Below are 15,718 nucleotides of genomic sequence, written 5' to 3' on the forward strand. Positions count from 1 at the left end.
GCCCAGCAGCACGGGCAGGGGCTGACTGGGGAACAGGCTTCCCAGGCCAGCCTGGAGGTGCTGGCAAGCCCTGAGCCTGGCAGCCACCATCATGCCCCCTGTCCTGTGCAGCACCCGGGGCTGCAGGCACACAAACAGCTGTGGGCTCGCCAGGGCCGAGGTGCTGTTCTGCCCCCCTTGCCTCAAGCTTCTGTTGCTGCGGCCGCACTATGCCGCTGGGAGCAGGGGGGTGGGAAGCTTCAGCCCCATGGCTTCTGCCCAGTGCATGGAGTTGTGGCTTCAGCTCCTGGATACCTTGGAAGGCATCTGGGGGCTGTAGCCAGAGCCCCATGCACTGGGCAGAAGCCACCAGGCCCAGCAGGGATATTTTTCTCACCTCATCACCAGCTGTGGCTCCTGCTTCTGTTGCACTGTTCAGTGCTGCTTGGGACAGGAGAAGCTTCCTTCAGCCCGGTGGCCTTACTCTGAGCTGGGTTGAAGGAAACTCCCCCTGCCCCAAGTGGTGCTGTGCAGCGCACAGTGCAGGAGCTGCAGCTGGAAGTGAGGGGAGAAAAACAGCCCTGACAACCTGGTGGATTCTGCCCAGGTTGTGGAGCTGTGGCTGCAGCCCCCGGATGCCTTCTGCCTTCCAAAGCGCATCTAGGAGCTGGAGGTGCACTTCACATGCTGGACGGAAGCCACGGGGCTAAAGCTACCCCATTCCCCCCATCCTTCTAGAGCAGCATGGCACAGCCACAGCTGTGGCAGCTAAAAGCAAAGGGGGCAGAACAGCGCCCCCAGCTCTGGCCAGCCTGCAGCTGGTTGTCCGCCTGCAGCCCCAGGTGCTGCACAGGACAGGGGGTGCAGCGGCTGTTGCCAGGCTTGGGGCCTGCCTGCACCCCTGAGCTGGCCTGAGAAGCCTGCCCCCCAACCAGCCCCCACCCATGCTACCAGGCCGGGCCGTCGCACAGCCCCAGTGGGTTGGGACAGGCCCTGCCCCCATGGGCCAGCCCCGCAGGGCCCTTTCCAGCTGTCTAGGGCTCCATGACAACCCCACCCAGCTTGGGTGCAGGGAGCTGCACAGCCCCAGCCCAAGCTGCAGCCCACTGGGAAGGACCTGGCCCCCGCCACCCAGCTTGGGCTGGCCTCTGCCCTCAGTAACACTTGCATGCTGGCTCAACTCGGCCCTGCAGCCCCAGCCACTGGTGAGGCAGGTGGATGGTGGGAGCCATGCCAGCCAGCTCTAACCATGCTCCCTCCCCTGCCACTGGAGTGTGGGAATGACAGGGGCCACAGTCCCCTGGTAGGGGAGGGTGGGGAATAAACCCCCTCCCTGCTCCCTTTGCCTCAGGGGGCCATGCTTCTGCCCACACCCCTGCCCCTAGTTGGGCTACAGAGTAGTGTGTGTGTGTGGGGGGGGGAGACAGCCCTATTCTCTGGAGCAGAGAGTATAACCCTGCCCAGGGCTGCAAAGCCTGCTGGGATGCTGGGGGACTCTAGTTTAACTTAAACCAGGGAGGGGCTGGAACAGAAGTTGCATAAACTTATTTGACCCAAATCAGTTAAGTCTAACACTACATTCAACCAGGTTTAGCTTAAACCAGTTTCTGCTCACTGAACTTCTGTTCTGTTACAGGTTTAAACAAGTTTCTGATCACTTGAATCAGTTTATGTGTAACTTCTGTCCCTAGCCAAGGTGGCAAAAAACAAATACAGAGCATAAAAATGCTGTGAAGGAGAGAGGTCAGGGCAGGAGCAGCTGTTCTTATCTGGCACCCAAATGAAAAGGAAGAAGTCAGTTAATGTCCACCCCGGGAAGATCTGGTTTGGGGGAGACATCAGAATAAGAGCATTTCCTGGGTACATGAATAGCTTTCACTGCTTGCTAAAGAGGTACAAGGGACATAAATGTCATTTATTGTACTTTTTTGAGTGTTTTTTTTTATTGGAGCATCAAAAAAAAAAACCCCCCAGCCAATACTTCTGTTTTATCTGCCTTTCCAAGAGACGAAATGATCCAAAAGTTTCACTTTTTCATAAATGCCTCTAGCCTAATCCCTAACATCACTCCTATCCCAAATGATGTAAAATTTTATTCAAGGCTCTTCTGCTCTAATAATTAATCACTAGCTTTACCTTAATTGTGTAGCCAATTACCTATGAGTTTATAAATTGCAGGGGCTGTGAGTCTTCAATCACCTAGATAGGGTAATGATTATTTTTATAGGTGATTAAAATGTGCAAAAGTGAAAGTCTGATGAAGCATATTAAGTATGTTTTGATTACCTAATGATATTCTTGTTGTAGTAATAAGATACCTGGCTATAGATAACATAATTAAGTAGTCAGTTGCTATTTATAGTATTTTGAAAATATACTGTGCATTGTTTTTCATTGCAGGATAAGTACCAATGTATGATTTGGTTGGCTGGTTACACTGCTTGGCTAACAGATCATAATGATGATGATGTTAATGAACGGTGAAGTCTGTAAGGATAACAAAAACTTTAAAAAAAAGTCATTGTTACAACAGATGTCGCCAGAAAGCAAACTGACTTTATAGGAGCTTTGCTTCTAAGTCAAGGCCTTGTTCTTCCAACCACTGAAATCATAAAATTTTGCCATTGCTTTCAGTGAAATCAGCCTTAGGGTCACAAGTTTTACAAGAATATTGAAATGAACTAAACTGCTAGTTCATGATCCTTCTTCCTGATGGCAAATAAGGCAATAGATGTCTAAAGAGAAAATGAATCAGCAATGAAAATTGTTACAACATTTTTGTTCAATGCAGGATTTGGTTTATGTTTGATGCAGACTCAACATTTGCTTGGTACTGATATTCTCTCAGTGATGAATATAGAAGGGTAGGAACATCTAAAAGTTTTGCAAAGCTTTGGCAGTTATAATACCCATTTAATAAATGAATATTTAGGAGTAAATAGTGTGAATTTGCAAAGGATTGGGAGTTGTTTCTAATGGCAGACAGATTCATGTTCAGTCTGTGAAAGCCAGGTACTGCAGTTTGTAATATTTATTGCAATCTACCGGTAATTTCTTTTGTTTTGTAAAACTAACGGAATACACAGCTTTACTCTCTGTCCTCTTGCAAGAATTAATGAGAAACAGTTTGAAAGCATGTTGCATTTTAGTTTTGCAGCTGAAGGTTCTTGAAATTCTGGCCATGATCCTTTAATTGACTCCAAATGAAGGGAGCCTTACACCTGCATAAAGCCCCATTGACTTCAATGTGGCTCTGCAGGAATCAATCAGAGAACTGGTGTCTAGTTTTGTACATCATGAAACAGTGCTTCCGCACTGGCATACTTCCACCAAGACACCTGCATAGTCATAGCTAGCATAGCTGTTTTATACCATGGCTCTAGCTTCAGACATTAAGGACAGAGCCAGAAGTATGAAAACAATCAGGAACACTGGAAGGTCAAAGAATCCCCAGGAACTCTGGAAGGAATATTTTCTGTTAGGGAATTAATGCCACCTGCACTGTATACCTTGCAGGGCACCCAATCATTAGCTACTCAGTTTTGTCTAAGGTAAAACAGTTGCATCCACAGCGTAGACTTTTATGGGCATCTTCTGTTCGCCTCCCTGTGGCTCTTCTGCAGAGTGGCCATACTCATAGGATTGGATATCAACAAAACATAAGAATTATGACTTCAAGACATTTCTCTAGTGCCTTAGGGTTAGATGCATGAATACACCAACATATATGCCAAGAAACAAGCTGAAATAAGTCCTGCTTATACCCATGTACCATTTAGTTTCACTGATGTCGGAAAAGCTGAGAGCCCTGCTCCTGGCTTCCACTTTCATTATAACCCATGTGATATAATCCTGTTCAAAGCAAACCTAATTTATATAGGGCAAGAGCCACAAAGAGACTTTTGCATGACAACCCTGAACATTACAGTAACTCAGGCATCTGGATTAGGTTAAATTCCATATGCATTTCATAGGAGAGAGAGGCACATAGGAACAGTATTTGCAATGGCCAGCATGCTAAACATTAGGGAAGGGGGACAAAGACAGGATATCTAAGTGATCTATTAGGAAATGTTGAATAGAGGAATGTATGCCTCCCTTCTAGCTAAAGCCCTGAGTTAGGCACTTAAGTGAGGCTGGGATTCACAGCCCAAAACTGCTTCCTATGAATCTAAGTCTAGATGTTAGGGTTGGAAGGGACCTCAACAGATCATAGAGTCTGACCCCCTGCATAGGCAGGAAAGTGTGCTGGGTTCAGATGACCCCAGCCAGATGCCTATCTAACCTCCTCTTAAAGACCCCCAGGGTATGGGAGAGTGCCACCTCCCTTGGGAGCCCATTCCAGATTTTGGCCACTCTAACTGTGAAGAAGTTCTTCCTAATGTCCAGTCTAAATCTGCTCTCTGCTAGCTTATGGACATTATTTCTTGTAACCCCCAGGGGCGCCTTGGTGAGTAGAGCCTCGCCAGTTCTGCGCCCCCTTGATGAATTTATAGGCAGCCACAAGGTCGCCTCTCAACCCTCTCTTGCAGAAGCTGAGGAGGTCCAGGTGCCCTAGTCTCTCTTCGTAGGGCTTGGCCTGCAAGCCCTTAACCATACACGTGGTCCTTCTCTGAACCATCTTCAGGTTATCCACATCCCTCTTAAAGTGTGGAGCCCAAAACTGGAGGCAGTACTCCAGCTGCAGTCTGACCAGCATCCGATAGAGGGGAAGTATCACCTCCTTGGTTCTGTTTGTCATACGTCTGCTGATGCATGATAAAGTGCAGTTAGCTTTGCAGATACTAAAATCATCCCTTCAGCCTGAGCGAGCGCGGATACTAAAATCACCCCTTCAGCCTTTAGTCCGCATACTAAAATGCAGACTTGGATGCTAAAATCATCCCTTTGGGTGGAGATGACTTGCTTGGTATTAAAACCTGATTGTAGGAGGAGGGGGAAGCTGATGGTGGTCTTAGTGCCACCTGTGTTTCATGCAAGAGCTTAATAGTTAAGGGCACTCGTAAAGAAGTTGGAGACCCTTATCAGCTTGTGGAGGTTCTCTCGCATCACCAGCTAGGCTGCTGCGCAGAAAAGAGCACAAGTTTCACAGGCCCAGGAACAGATTGATCCTGTAGCCCAAGTGATGAGGTCAGAATCTTGGACTGAGGAGAGCTGGGATTCTGGGCTCTGCTTCTAGTACTGCTTTTTTGCCTTTTAATGCAAAAGCCATTTTCATTGGGAGCAGAGAAGAATCCAGGACTCACGATTTCAAAGTCCTTGCCCCAGTCCACCATCGTCGTCTTATGCATGCATGCTCTAGCTTATTGAATCTTGTACTCTTTTCTGCATGGTGGCACAGCTTTGGCAGGACGGTGAAGAGTGACCAGCCCAGCTTGTCCTCCAGGCTGCTGGTCTAGATTTTCTTCTGAGATGTGTAAAGTGTAGGTTTATACTCCCTCAGGCTGAAGAGGACACAGCACCCAGGTCTGCTACTTGTCTCCTATAGAAATGAGGGTGCAATACCATCTCTGGTTGTTTGGATGATGATTGTGACTCCTGTTAATGTCAGCTGCACTCACTGCAGTTGTGTGTTAGCCATGCTGTGAGCATTCCTACTAGATTGGGCAACTCAAGGAACTCTGACTTGGGTGAACACCTAACTTGTGAATCTCAGGTGGATTTAAGCATGATGTGCTGAATAGCTCAGCTCTGCCAAGATGGCGATGCCTTTGGGTATGTGTGCTAAGAAAACTTCAGATACCCAGGGAATATTTTTTGGTTAAATTGTGGATGTTTAGGAGGGTGGGCAGAAGAGGTTGGGCATCTTGTACTTGAGCATCTAAATACCATCTAAGTGCCCTTGTGGATCTGAGCAGTAGTACCTACAATGGTAGTGGTAGCCAACATTATTAGCTTTTTCCTAAAAGAAACAGGATGAAACTGATATTCCCATTTTATGTTAACTATGTTATGATTGTCCCTAGTATTGCAGTATACTGGCTTGATTTTAAGAGGTGCCTGGGTTGACTTCCTGAGGATCAGCTCCCCTTACAGCCTCCTTCTGCTGGAACTGCCCCATTTTTTAGCTTGCTCTTAACAATGAAATGCAACTGCTTCTTGTATGCCAGGCCCTGAAAAGACACAATTGTGGTGCTCAGTCTCTGGACCACAGGTTAGATCCGCCCTTCTAGAGATGTCATCCAGTCTGCAGGGCTGCTCATGGGTCTAGAAATTTGGTGGTGGGATAATGGTGGCAGTATTAATTGCTGCTTCCCTCCTGCCAAATTTCCAGACAGATAGAGAGCCCTGTAGCCTGGATGATGTAGCACTGCTAGATCCCTTTGCAACCAGTACACTGGTCCATAAAACGGGTCCCACAGCGCTCAAATGGAAGGTTGAGTACCATTGCTCTAAAACCTGTCATTGGAGCAGTCTGTGTCTGCTAACAAAGCCTTTGGAAGCAGAATTCAAGTGTGCTCCCTAGTGTGCCTATGGTGTCCTTCAGGTGTCACAAGTCTTCAAGCACAACTTAATTTCTTTAAAAAGTTGTTTTAGTGAACCTCAGAAGACCTTTAAAATAACTGTTTCTTTGTTGCCATCCCCAACAGCTATTAATGCAATTGCTTCCATAAAACTGCATGTCCTTAACTAGCCTTATTATGCACTCATAACTTCATGGACAGTGTCCAATATTGATTTTCATTTTCATTCAGATGTTACTGTATTAATTAAGTTTTCTTTGCACATGGGACTAGCTCAAACAGGAGGTACAGTTTTTGATACTTTTGTGAGGAAAGTAGCTTTTAGCTACAGACCTTTGTGGAAAGAAAAATAGCTTTTACTCTGAAAAAAAACCACCAATAGCTTCACTGATGTTTAAGTTCTTGGAATGCTGCCTATGACCATACTTTGACGCATGTTGGGCTGAGAAGAATCAAGACTTAGTGACTCATGAAATCATAACATGTCAGTCATAACTACATAATTATACTGTCTCTCATGTGCAGATTAATATTTAACATAATACTGTATTCAAGGATGAAAACAGAGCACTCTAAACTGTGGGTGTTTGTGTACAAGCCTTTTCCAAGATATCAGGTTGAAAAACAAGACAGCTTCCTAACAGAAGACTGAAGTGAACAATAAATGCAGAATACTGCCTGCTGCAGAAATAGATTTCCTGAGTGGCAAATCAGGGGCCCAGATTTACAGCCTGGAGTTGGGATTTAGTTTTACATGCAACTCATTGAGCGGTTTCTTGAGGTCATATTTTACTGGCGATCAAGGTAACCATTAAACAGGGAAGTGGATATGCATACTGTTTGACATGCGGACAGATGAAAGTGTGACCTGCTTCAAATCCCTCCTTTATGTGAAGTACACTTAATTTGGAGCATGTCAGTATCATACAAATTTAGAGCCCATCCAAGGTAAAGCACCTCAGGATGTCCTGGAGCTGGAGGCTGTTGCACTGCACCACAGCTGAGGACTGAGGAATTTGGATCCCATCATCCCACTCAGCCATGATTCCCTGGATGGTTCTCAGGACAGCAGAGTGGAAATAGCAAAGACTTATGGATATTAGATCCCTATCAGGTGCTGGCTTTTTTCTCCAGCTTATAGTGGAGAGTCATCCCCTATGGTGCTATGGTGCTCTATTGACTCCTTTCAGAAATCACAAACTCCTTATTGCCATTGCCAGGGTGGTGGATGGTTCTTTGACACCCCCATGTATGTGCCCTGCAAATTCTGCCTATTGAAGTTGGGACACTGCTGCTGCACGTATATTGGTGTCAGTGAAGCTTCAGGAGCTCTCTTCCTCCTCCTCCTCTCCCCATGCTGTCAGGCTTAAGCCACAGCCTACAAACTTTCCCTGGTCTATTTAAAACTTGTTACAAAGGAGATATGACTGGATGAACCTCTTGTTTTAACTGTGTGCTCTAAGAAGTGCAAATTATCACAAACCAGTACCTCCCCTACCACCTGGCCTTTGTTTTTACATGAGCTTCCAATGATCAGGGAATTTGAGGAGGAAAAGTTCTGACCATTTGATGTGTTATGTTTGTTATGGCTTGCATTTCTGAAAAAAGTTAAGCCTGCTCAGGTTTTTTTCACGGGGACAGATGACTGGTAGGGGTGGACCAGAGAGGGTATAAATGGTTCCGTAAGTGAGTTCTGACCTTTTGTAAATGCTTTCTCTTTGTCATGCCTGCCATTAGGTAGCTCTGGGTCCACCTTGGAAAGATCAGGGAAGTGCAGCTCATTGGAGTTGTACCCGGTGAATATCCATGAGAGTTCCTTATAATAAATGCATGTTACCCAATGGGCACTAAAAACCCAGTTGGTATTACAAGCCATGACTTCAGAGCCTTCACCTTGATGCCAGTCCTTGCTGTACTCATAAGCTGCCATATCTGCCATGGTCTGTCTGTAAACAGACTAGATTTGGGGTGTAGTTCCTGAAAGACCACCAAGTGTTCTCCTTGCCCCGGATGGAGAGAAGATCTATGCCAATATACGGTAGTACTAGTTGTTTGCATGGTGTGTGAATGGATGCTCAAGAGTGTTTGACCTGCTTTCAGGAAACCATTTTTAAGTGGCAGTTGTGAAAATGGAGGCTGCAGTGTGCCTTTATGCCTAGTATTAAAAGGTGAGGTCACATGTAAAGCAGGTGCTTGTAGCTCCAAGAAAGTAGAGCTGGGAATGGGTTGCAGATCTGTTATTTTAACAAGGCTTGGGGGAAGCAAAGCACTGTGGGGATGATCGGCTCCCTATCCTTCTCTGGTGTGGGGGACAAATGCAACCTGAAGCATTTCCCAATGAAGTGCTTCCGAGTTATCTCTGTTTCATCCAGATTCTTTTTTGAAAAACGTAGATTGGGACAAATTGTAGTGCTATAGCACTGTGTCATCTATCCCTTCACTTTTTATGGTGCTTTTAAGGCACTTGAAACTCTACAAATATTAAATCTGTCCATGTCCTTAGAAGAGTGATAAGTTCATTTTAAACAATGTATCTGTTGATTAGAGTACTGGGTGCCTGTACATGTGTGGGGACACTGTAATTACAGTGTCAGAGCAGCCTCGATTAATTGAGTCTGTTGGAGAGTGCTGATTAGCATGCATCAGTAGCCTCTGCCTCTCATTTATTCAGCATCCCCATGTTTCAAAATAGTGGCAGAGGCACTTTAACTAAAGCTTATCGAACAGGTTGTATAATGGCGGCAGGGGGATGCTAAATACACAAAACTCTGCAGGCGCTTTAATTAGAGCAGCTCTTGGAGCTGACCTAATTAAAGCTCCCAACCCTACCCCAGGATCCATGTGTAAAGACACCCAGTGTACTTACATACTGCTATTTAAGGACCCATGCATTGTGAATCTCCAAATCCAAACTGAATCAGAGGACCCTTTTATCTCTGCGAAACGAATCGGAACCCTCCAAATCGATTCAGAGACATTCAGACCTAGACATAGCTTTAAATGTTTTTTCTGCATACCTCTAGGTACCAGGCAGCTCGTGAACGCTGTGATGGTGGGGGAGATGGAGTGTCCCACAGAAGTCTGAGAGGCCCCCCAGCATGCTTGGCAGCAGACCCAGAGGTAGACCAGAAGCACTTCTGGTCCACTTCCAGGTCTGCCGGAGAGCATGCAAATCAATTAATTGAATCACAGTCCCTGATTTGAGCCAAATCCGAATCAAATAGGGCCCGCTTTGCACACCCCTAGCTGGTACCACTGGCCACATGTTCAATTAAAGGCATGATAGGAACTGGCAACAAAGTTATTACACGCATAGTGTATAATAACTTTGTCGCTTATTCCTGGTTTTATCATGCCATTAATTGAATGAACATGTAACCAGGTCATTACTTAAGATGTGATTAGCCAGTTAATCGCATCTTAAGTGTCAGGGGCCTAAAAGACTGTAATCAAAGATGTACTTCAGCATAACCAGGCCACAAGGCATTACAGTAGTACTTACCTAGTCACTTTTTTATTTTTCTGTTTGATCTCTTTGTGTCTTGCAAAAATCTGTGTTTTAATACTTTGAAAAAACTCACTTATTCATTGTTCTTATTAGCAGGCTTCAACTACAGAGATCCAGATTGGGCCCATGAGACTGACACAAGATCCTATTCAGGTAGGACTTTGTTTTAATCTGATGATGGAATAAATTCAATGTTAATGTGTGAAGAATGCTGTCCAGTCCTTGTAGTCATGCAAAATCTTTGTTTTACCTGTGTAAGGACTGTAGGATGCTTCTGTACTGTGCATAATTAACTGTATTAATAAAGAGATTTAATGGACTAGTAATAGTTGAGATTAAGTATTTTTAGCATAAATATTAGAAAACAGAGAAGTCACAAAGCTTCAATTTTAAACCTTGTCTGTGGAAAAACTCTGAACATGTGGATAACTATTAAAAAGTTGCTGCCTGACAAATCAGTAGCATTAGAATGCACATCAGTAGTGCTATGATAATTCATATATACTGTAAGTTATGTTACAGACCAAGACAGAGGCACTGTGTACAGTAGAATGGTGAAGCAGTATGTGACAGGATTGTTTCAGGGCTGAGTACTCATCTTGCTTTCCTTGATTCACCATTCAGCTATTGACTGTGCAAAAAATTCTTTCTTCCAGTGGCGGGGGAGATAGAGGGAGCAGGCAGTGGGAGGGGGTGGGGAATCTCCTCAGCTAATTATATGAGAAAGTGAAAAAGCTAAATTCATACCAGAAACCTTAAGATGTTGGAGGGAATGGGTGAAAAGCAACAAACAGTAAGTTCTGTTGCAAATCAAGCCTTCCACAAACTGGCAAGGCAGCTCCTTCTTATTTTAGACCTAACTGATGGAAGCCAGTTTCGATCATAAGATTTGAAACTGCTACCACAATATTTGGAAAGTGTTGACTGTAAATTTTGGACCATACCTAGTAAGGAAACAGTTAAAGCTAGTGGCAAGGTGGCCCTCTACATCATGCAGAGAGATGTGAAATCCTTTTGTTTGGATGGCATCTATCACTAATGATGTTCCTTTCATAACTTATCTCATATCATATATACAATCATTCTTTTACAGTTTATTCATCCAGAAATGGAATTATACATAACTTTTACAGACATGCTTTGTATCAATTACCCACTTCAACAGTGGGCTTAATGCTGCAATATTTCAGAAGTTCTTCAGTAGTCAAACTTGCTCAGGTGCTAGCACATTTAACTGAAAAGATGATTAGATATTGTGATTGTCATGTGCTCAGGATTGAACTACAATATCAGCATGAATCCTCTTTTAAGATAAAGAGTCTTTTGATTATTTTGCATGTCCACATGCTATAAATGCACAAGATATGAATGTGTAATGATATACGAAACGTAAATTCCTTTACAAGTTCCTGGATTGGTTTTTACTAACCAACAATTGCTTTTTCTAAATAGTGCTGGTACAGTACTGCAAAGATTCCATTATTGAATTAAGGTCACATTGATTTGGTCCTGTTGCTGGAAACCCGCACCACAGTGCCAAACAAATTGTGCTCTGATACGTCACAAGTGCAAGAAATCAGCTGAGCTTTAGCAATAGTGACTGAACTTTGGCTTGATAATACAACAGCTCCTAAGCATACTTACTAGTATTTCTGTGTTTATATGTTTCTGTACTAATAAATAGGGTAGATGCTAGGTCTGTGTGAAGCTTCAATTTCTGTTTTGATTCAGCAGAGATTCAGCCCAATTTGGCAGCTGAATCTCTGAATCCAAATCAAATCAGGAAACCCTCTGAATTGAATCGGAACCCTCTGAATTGATTTGGAGACATTTGGAAAGATTCGATGATTTGGACATAGACACAATTTTAAATGTTTTTTCTATATACCTCAGCGTACCAGATGGTTCGTGAATGCTGAGATGCTGAGACAGATGGAACATCCCACGGGAGCAGAGGGGGGTCCCCAGCGTGCTCGGCAGCGGATCCGGAAGTGCACCAGAACTGGGGGACCCCCCCCTCCACCCCCCAGCTTGGAGACTGGTGCCTCCTGGGTCTGGGGAGGCACTGGGGTCCTCCCATGGCTGATCACTGAGCCGGGAGAGGGGGAGGGGGCATGTGCGCTCGGCAGCAGACCCGAAAGTGGACCAGAAGTACTTTCAGTTCACTTCCAGGTTTGCCGCCAAGCCCACAGGGGGGCCCCCCCAAGCTCCTGTGGATGCTCCATCCACCTCACCATCACAGCCCACCATCGCAGGATTCATGAGCCACACCTGGTAACTCGGGGTATGTAGAAAAAACATTTAAAGCTGTGACTGTTGCCGAATTGCTGATTCTCTGAATCAGCATTGAATCTTCAGATTCAGATTTGGCCGAATCGAATTGGGACAGTGATCCGAATCAACAAATCGAATCACTGTCCCCGATTCCAGCCGAATCCGAATTGAATAGAGTCTGTTTTGCACACCCCTAGTAGATGCCAAAAGTTAATTTCTGTCTTGTAAATGTGTTCTTAGAGATCCAGTTATAGAGAATGTAACTTTTAAAAGTTTATAAAAACATATACTGTCCATTGAAATACCGTAACATTGGTTTTATCTTGTTCTGAAATACTGCTCTAAAAATCCAATGGTAATTTGTTTTTTCATTCAGCATTTGACATACAGAATTGTGGGGTCAGTATTTTAACATGCAGCAAGAAGCAAAGCATAAACAGAGTTCATACAAGAAAATGAAGGACTTATGGAAGAATTTCTATATGCTGTGCAAATTTGAATTTTTATTTACTATAAAACCCTGAACTTTAGATTATTGTATTTGATATCTAATTTAATAATTTAAACAATTCTTTGGCCTAATTAAATAGTTCCTTCATGTTTTTATTAGGCCCATGGAACTAGCTAGCTGTGGTACTAGAACAGTGTCTTTGTTTTTGTGAGGAATTTTAATATAAATATGTGGAACCCTTCAGGAAAAAATGTTCTTCAGACTTTGAGAGTTTGCATTAAGAAGAGCAAGAAAATATTAACAAATTAAATCATATTTTCTATATTTATGTGAAAGTTGTTTCTCTGGCGTCCTTAGAAATCATGTCTTTCTAAATACTGTAGAAAGATTTACAGTGGTAATTGTTATAATCTATTTTAAATTAGCATTCAGCATGTAAAAAAGGAGAGGTAAAAAATGTGAATCCACAAACCTTTTTAGACTTTTCTTTTTACTATTCAGCTCTGGATGGTATTTTGCCCTTAGCTTAAAAAAGAAATAAAAATCTACATCTCTACACACAAACAAAAGAAAGTAAAATCGTGATATAATGAGTTTACATACAAGACAGCCATATCTGTACGTCAACACTTTTACAGTGGAGGGATGTAGGGAGGGGTAGAATATTGCACTTGATCTCAGTTGTGGAGCAAATCGTGTTGTTTTATTTTTTATGCTTTGTTAATCTAGCAACATTGCAGGGTGAGCAGAATCGGGGATCTGCAGGGGTTAATGCAGCTGTCCTCCCTCACTGCCACTGAAACAGGTCCTCCAACAGGGCTTCTTACTCGGGATTTCAGTGTTGGGCCCTGCCCCAGCTCACTCTGCTCCCAAATTCCCTGTCCCTCCAGGAACACCACTGGCTAGACAACACAATCCGGATCTTTGACACTCCTGCTTTAAGGGATTATGCACCTATTCCTTTCTCTGTAAATCATTGAGGAGCCCCAAGATTTCCAGTGTTCCTGGACTAGAGGGAGAACGAAGCAGGTTTTCCTGGATAAATGAACTAGGTTTTTGGCCTGCCATGAAAAATATTTTCTCCCCACAATATCTCCAGACCAGTCATCTTAAATACCTGAAATGTGGTGGCCTGTCCCTCAGCACTATCAAAGTGCATCTTATTGCTATATCAGCTTCCAACCCAGTCATGGAGGGTCAGTCAATCTTCTTCCACCTCACAGTGCTGAAGTTCCCAAAGAGCTTGACTAAGATTTTCTCTCCAGTGCAAGCCCTGGTTCCTCATGAACCAAAATTAATTCGCACTGCCTTCTTGAGTCAACGACCATCTATTTATTACTGTCTGTGAAGGCTTATCTGTAAAGGTGGCCTTTCAAGTGGCTGTGCTTTCACAAAAAGTGATGGTGAGATCCCAGCACTGATGGAGAATTTTGTTGTGCTGAAATTTCCTGGAAGAGGTCTTTCTCCAAATTCACTTCATGTTTCTTATCCAAAGTTGCCTCCAAATTTCATCTTAGTCAGAATATCACTGTCACCTTTGAAACCTTTCTTCCCCAAGTCTCAGAAACAGAGGCATTTCTGCCTATGCCTGACATGAGGAGAGCCTTGTTTCTTTTTATGATGACGGTGTCAAACACTCCAGTGAGAATGTCTCTGGGAGCTATTGTAGTACAAATAATAAATAATCAGAAGGCAGAAAACATCTCGATGTATAGCTCAAATGTAAAATTGGCTCAGCAGGAGGAATATACCCTGCTATCCTGATAGACAGCACTATTAGAATAAAAATACTAAGCTGCTCATCAAAGCAACAGATAAAACAATTTCAGTTAAAGAACATGCATGAATTTTAGGTAGGGTGGTCAACTGCCATTGACATGTGTGATTAACATGTTAATTGGTTCTTGCATTAATTTTAAAGCATTAATTGTGCATGTGGCTTTGGAACCCACTTGAGCTCCATTCTGCTGCTGTCACTGCCACCTCCGGGCCACCTAGTGGGGCAGCAGTGGCAGTGTAAAGGAGCCACAGGGCAGCCTGGGCATGGGCTCTGGCCTGCTGCAGCAGGAAGATGGGGAGGGGGGGCAGGGGCAGGGTGCACAGATACACGCATGAGCAGCTACAGCATGTATGTAGCCAGGAATGCAGCCCAGCAGCGGCATGTAGAACAGCATTCTGCTGGTAAGTCTGTGGAAGGGAGGGAGGTGGGGGGAAGAGGGAAAGGGCATGAGGAGGCCAGCAGCCCCCAAGGTGAGGGAGGGAGAGGGGCAGGGGCTAGGGTGAATGGGACCCTGGGGCTGGGGTGGGTTGTGTGATGGAGCTATGGGTGGCTCATCCAGGGATGTGGTGGGGGCACAGCTCCCCACTGCTGCATGCATCTGTGGGGGAAGCATGGGGGGCATGTGCTCTCTGGATATGTTCATGGAGTGGAGGCAGGCTGCCCAGTGTGAACTGAAGCTCTGTGCCCTGCTGCCTTTGCCCCAGGAGTCTCATGACATCATGTTGTGCCTCCTGCCACTGGGCAGGCAGCGGACATGCAGTGCAGCCAGCTGGATCCCCCCCTGCACCCCTGGACAAACCACCCGCAGCTCTGTCCCACAACCTGCTCTGGCCCCAGGGCCCCATTCATCGCAGCCCCTGCCCCATCCCTCCCTCACTATAGGGGCCTCGATCTGCTCCCCCATGCCCCTTTCCTTTTTCTCTGACCCCTTCCTCTCCACAGACTTATCTTCTGGGTGCTGCTGTACACACCACCCAGGCTGCATCCCTGTAGGATTATCATATTTCAAGTTTTAAAAAAGAGGATACCTGTTGGGGGCATGTAATATGGTTGTGGGGAGACAGCACTGATATGCCCATGCCCTACCCCTGACCCTCAATCCCAAGCCACAGCCCCCCCCAACCGTGCTGCTGCCACCCCTCATTCCTAACCCATAGTACCCCAGGGCATGTAGGGACCCCCTCTCCCCAGGCTCCAAATCCCACACGCCCAGCCACAGTCCCCCATACCTTCACAGATTCCCCGCCCCCAAGGGCACACAC

The 15,718-nt window shown here is 45.0% G+C and overlaps 1 protein-coding gene across 1 annotated transcript in view; it reads left to right on the top strand.

Moving 5' to 3' along the window:
- Nucleotides 1-15,718, top strand: part of PDE8B (phosphodiesterase 8B) — a 226,123-nt gene that overhangs the window by 129,419 nt on the left and 80,986 nt on the right. Inside the window, exons 2-3 of the mRNA XM_019517729.1 lie at nucleotides 8,633-8,638; nucleotides 10,045-10,104. Coding sequence (XP_019373274.1) covers nucleotides 10,078-10,104 — 27 coding nt within the window. The 5' untranslated portion in view covers nucleotides 8,633-8,638; nucleotides 10,045-10,077. The remainder of the gene's footprint in view (nucleotides 1-8,632; nucleotides 8,639-10,044; nucleotides 10,105-15,718) is intronic.

This window comes from Gavialis gangeticus, unplaced genomic scaffold (genome assembly GCF_001723915.1).
Source record: "Gavialis gangeticus isolate Ggan-Ray unplaced genomic scaffold, GavGan_comp1, whole genome shotgun sequence".
Classification (NCBI taxonomy): domain Eukaryota; kingdom Metazoa; phylum Chordata; order Crocodylia; family Gavialidae; genus Gavialis; species Gavialis gangeticus.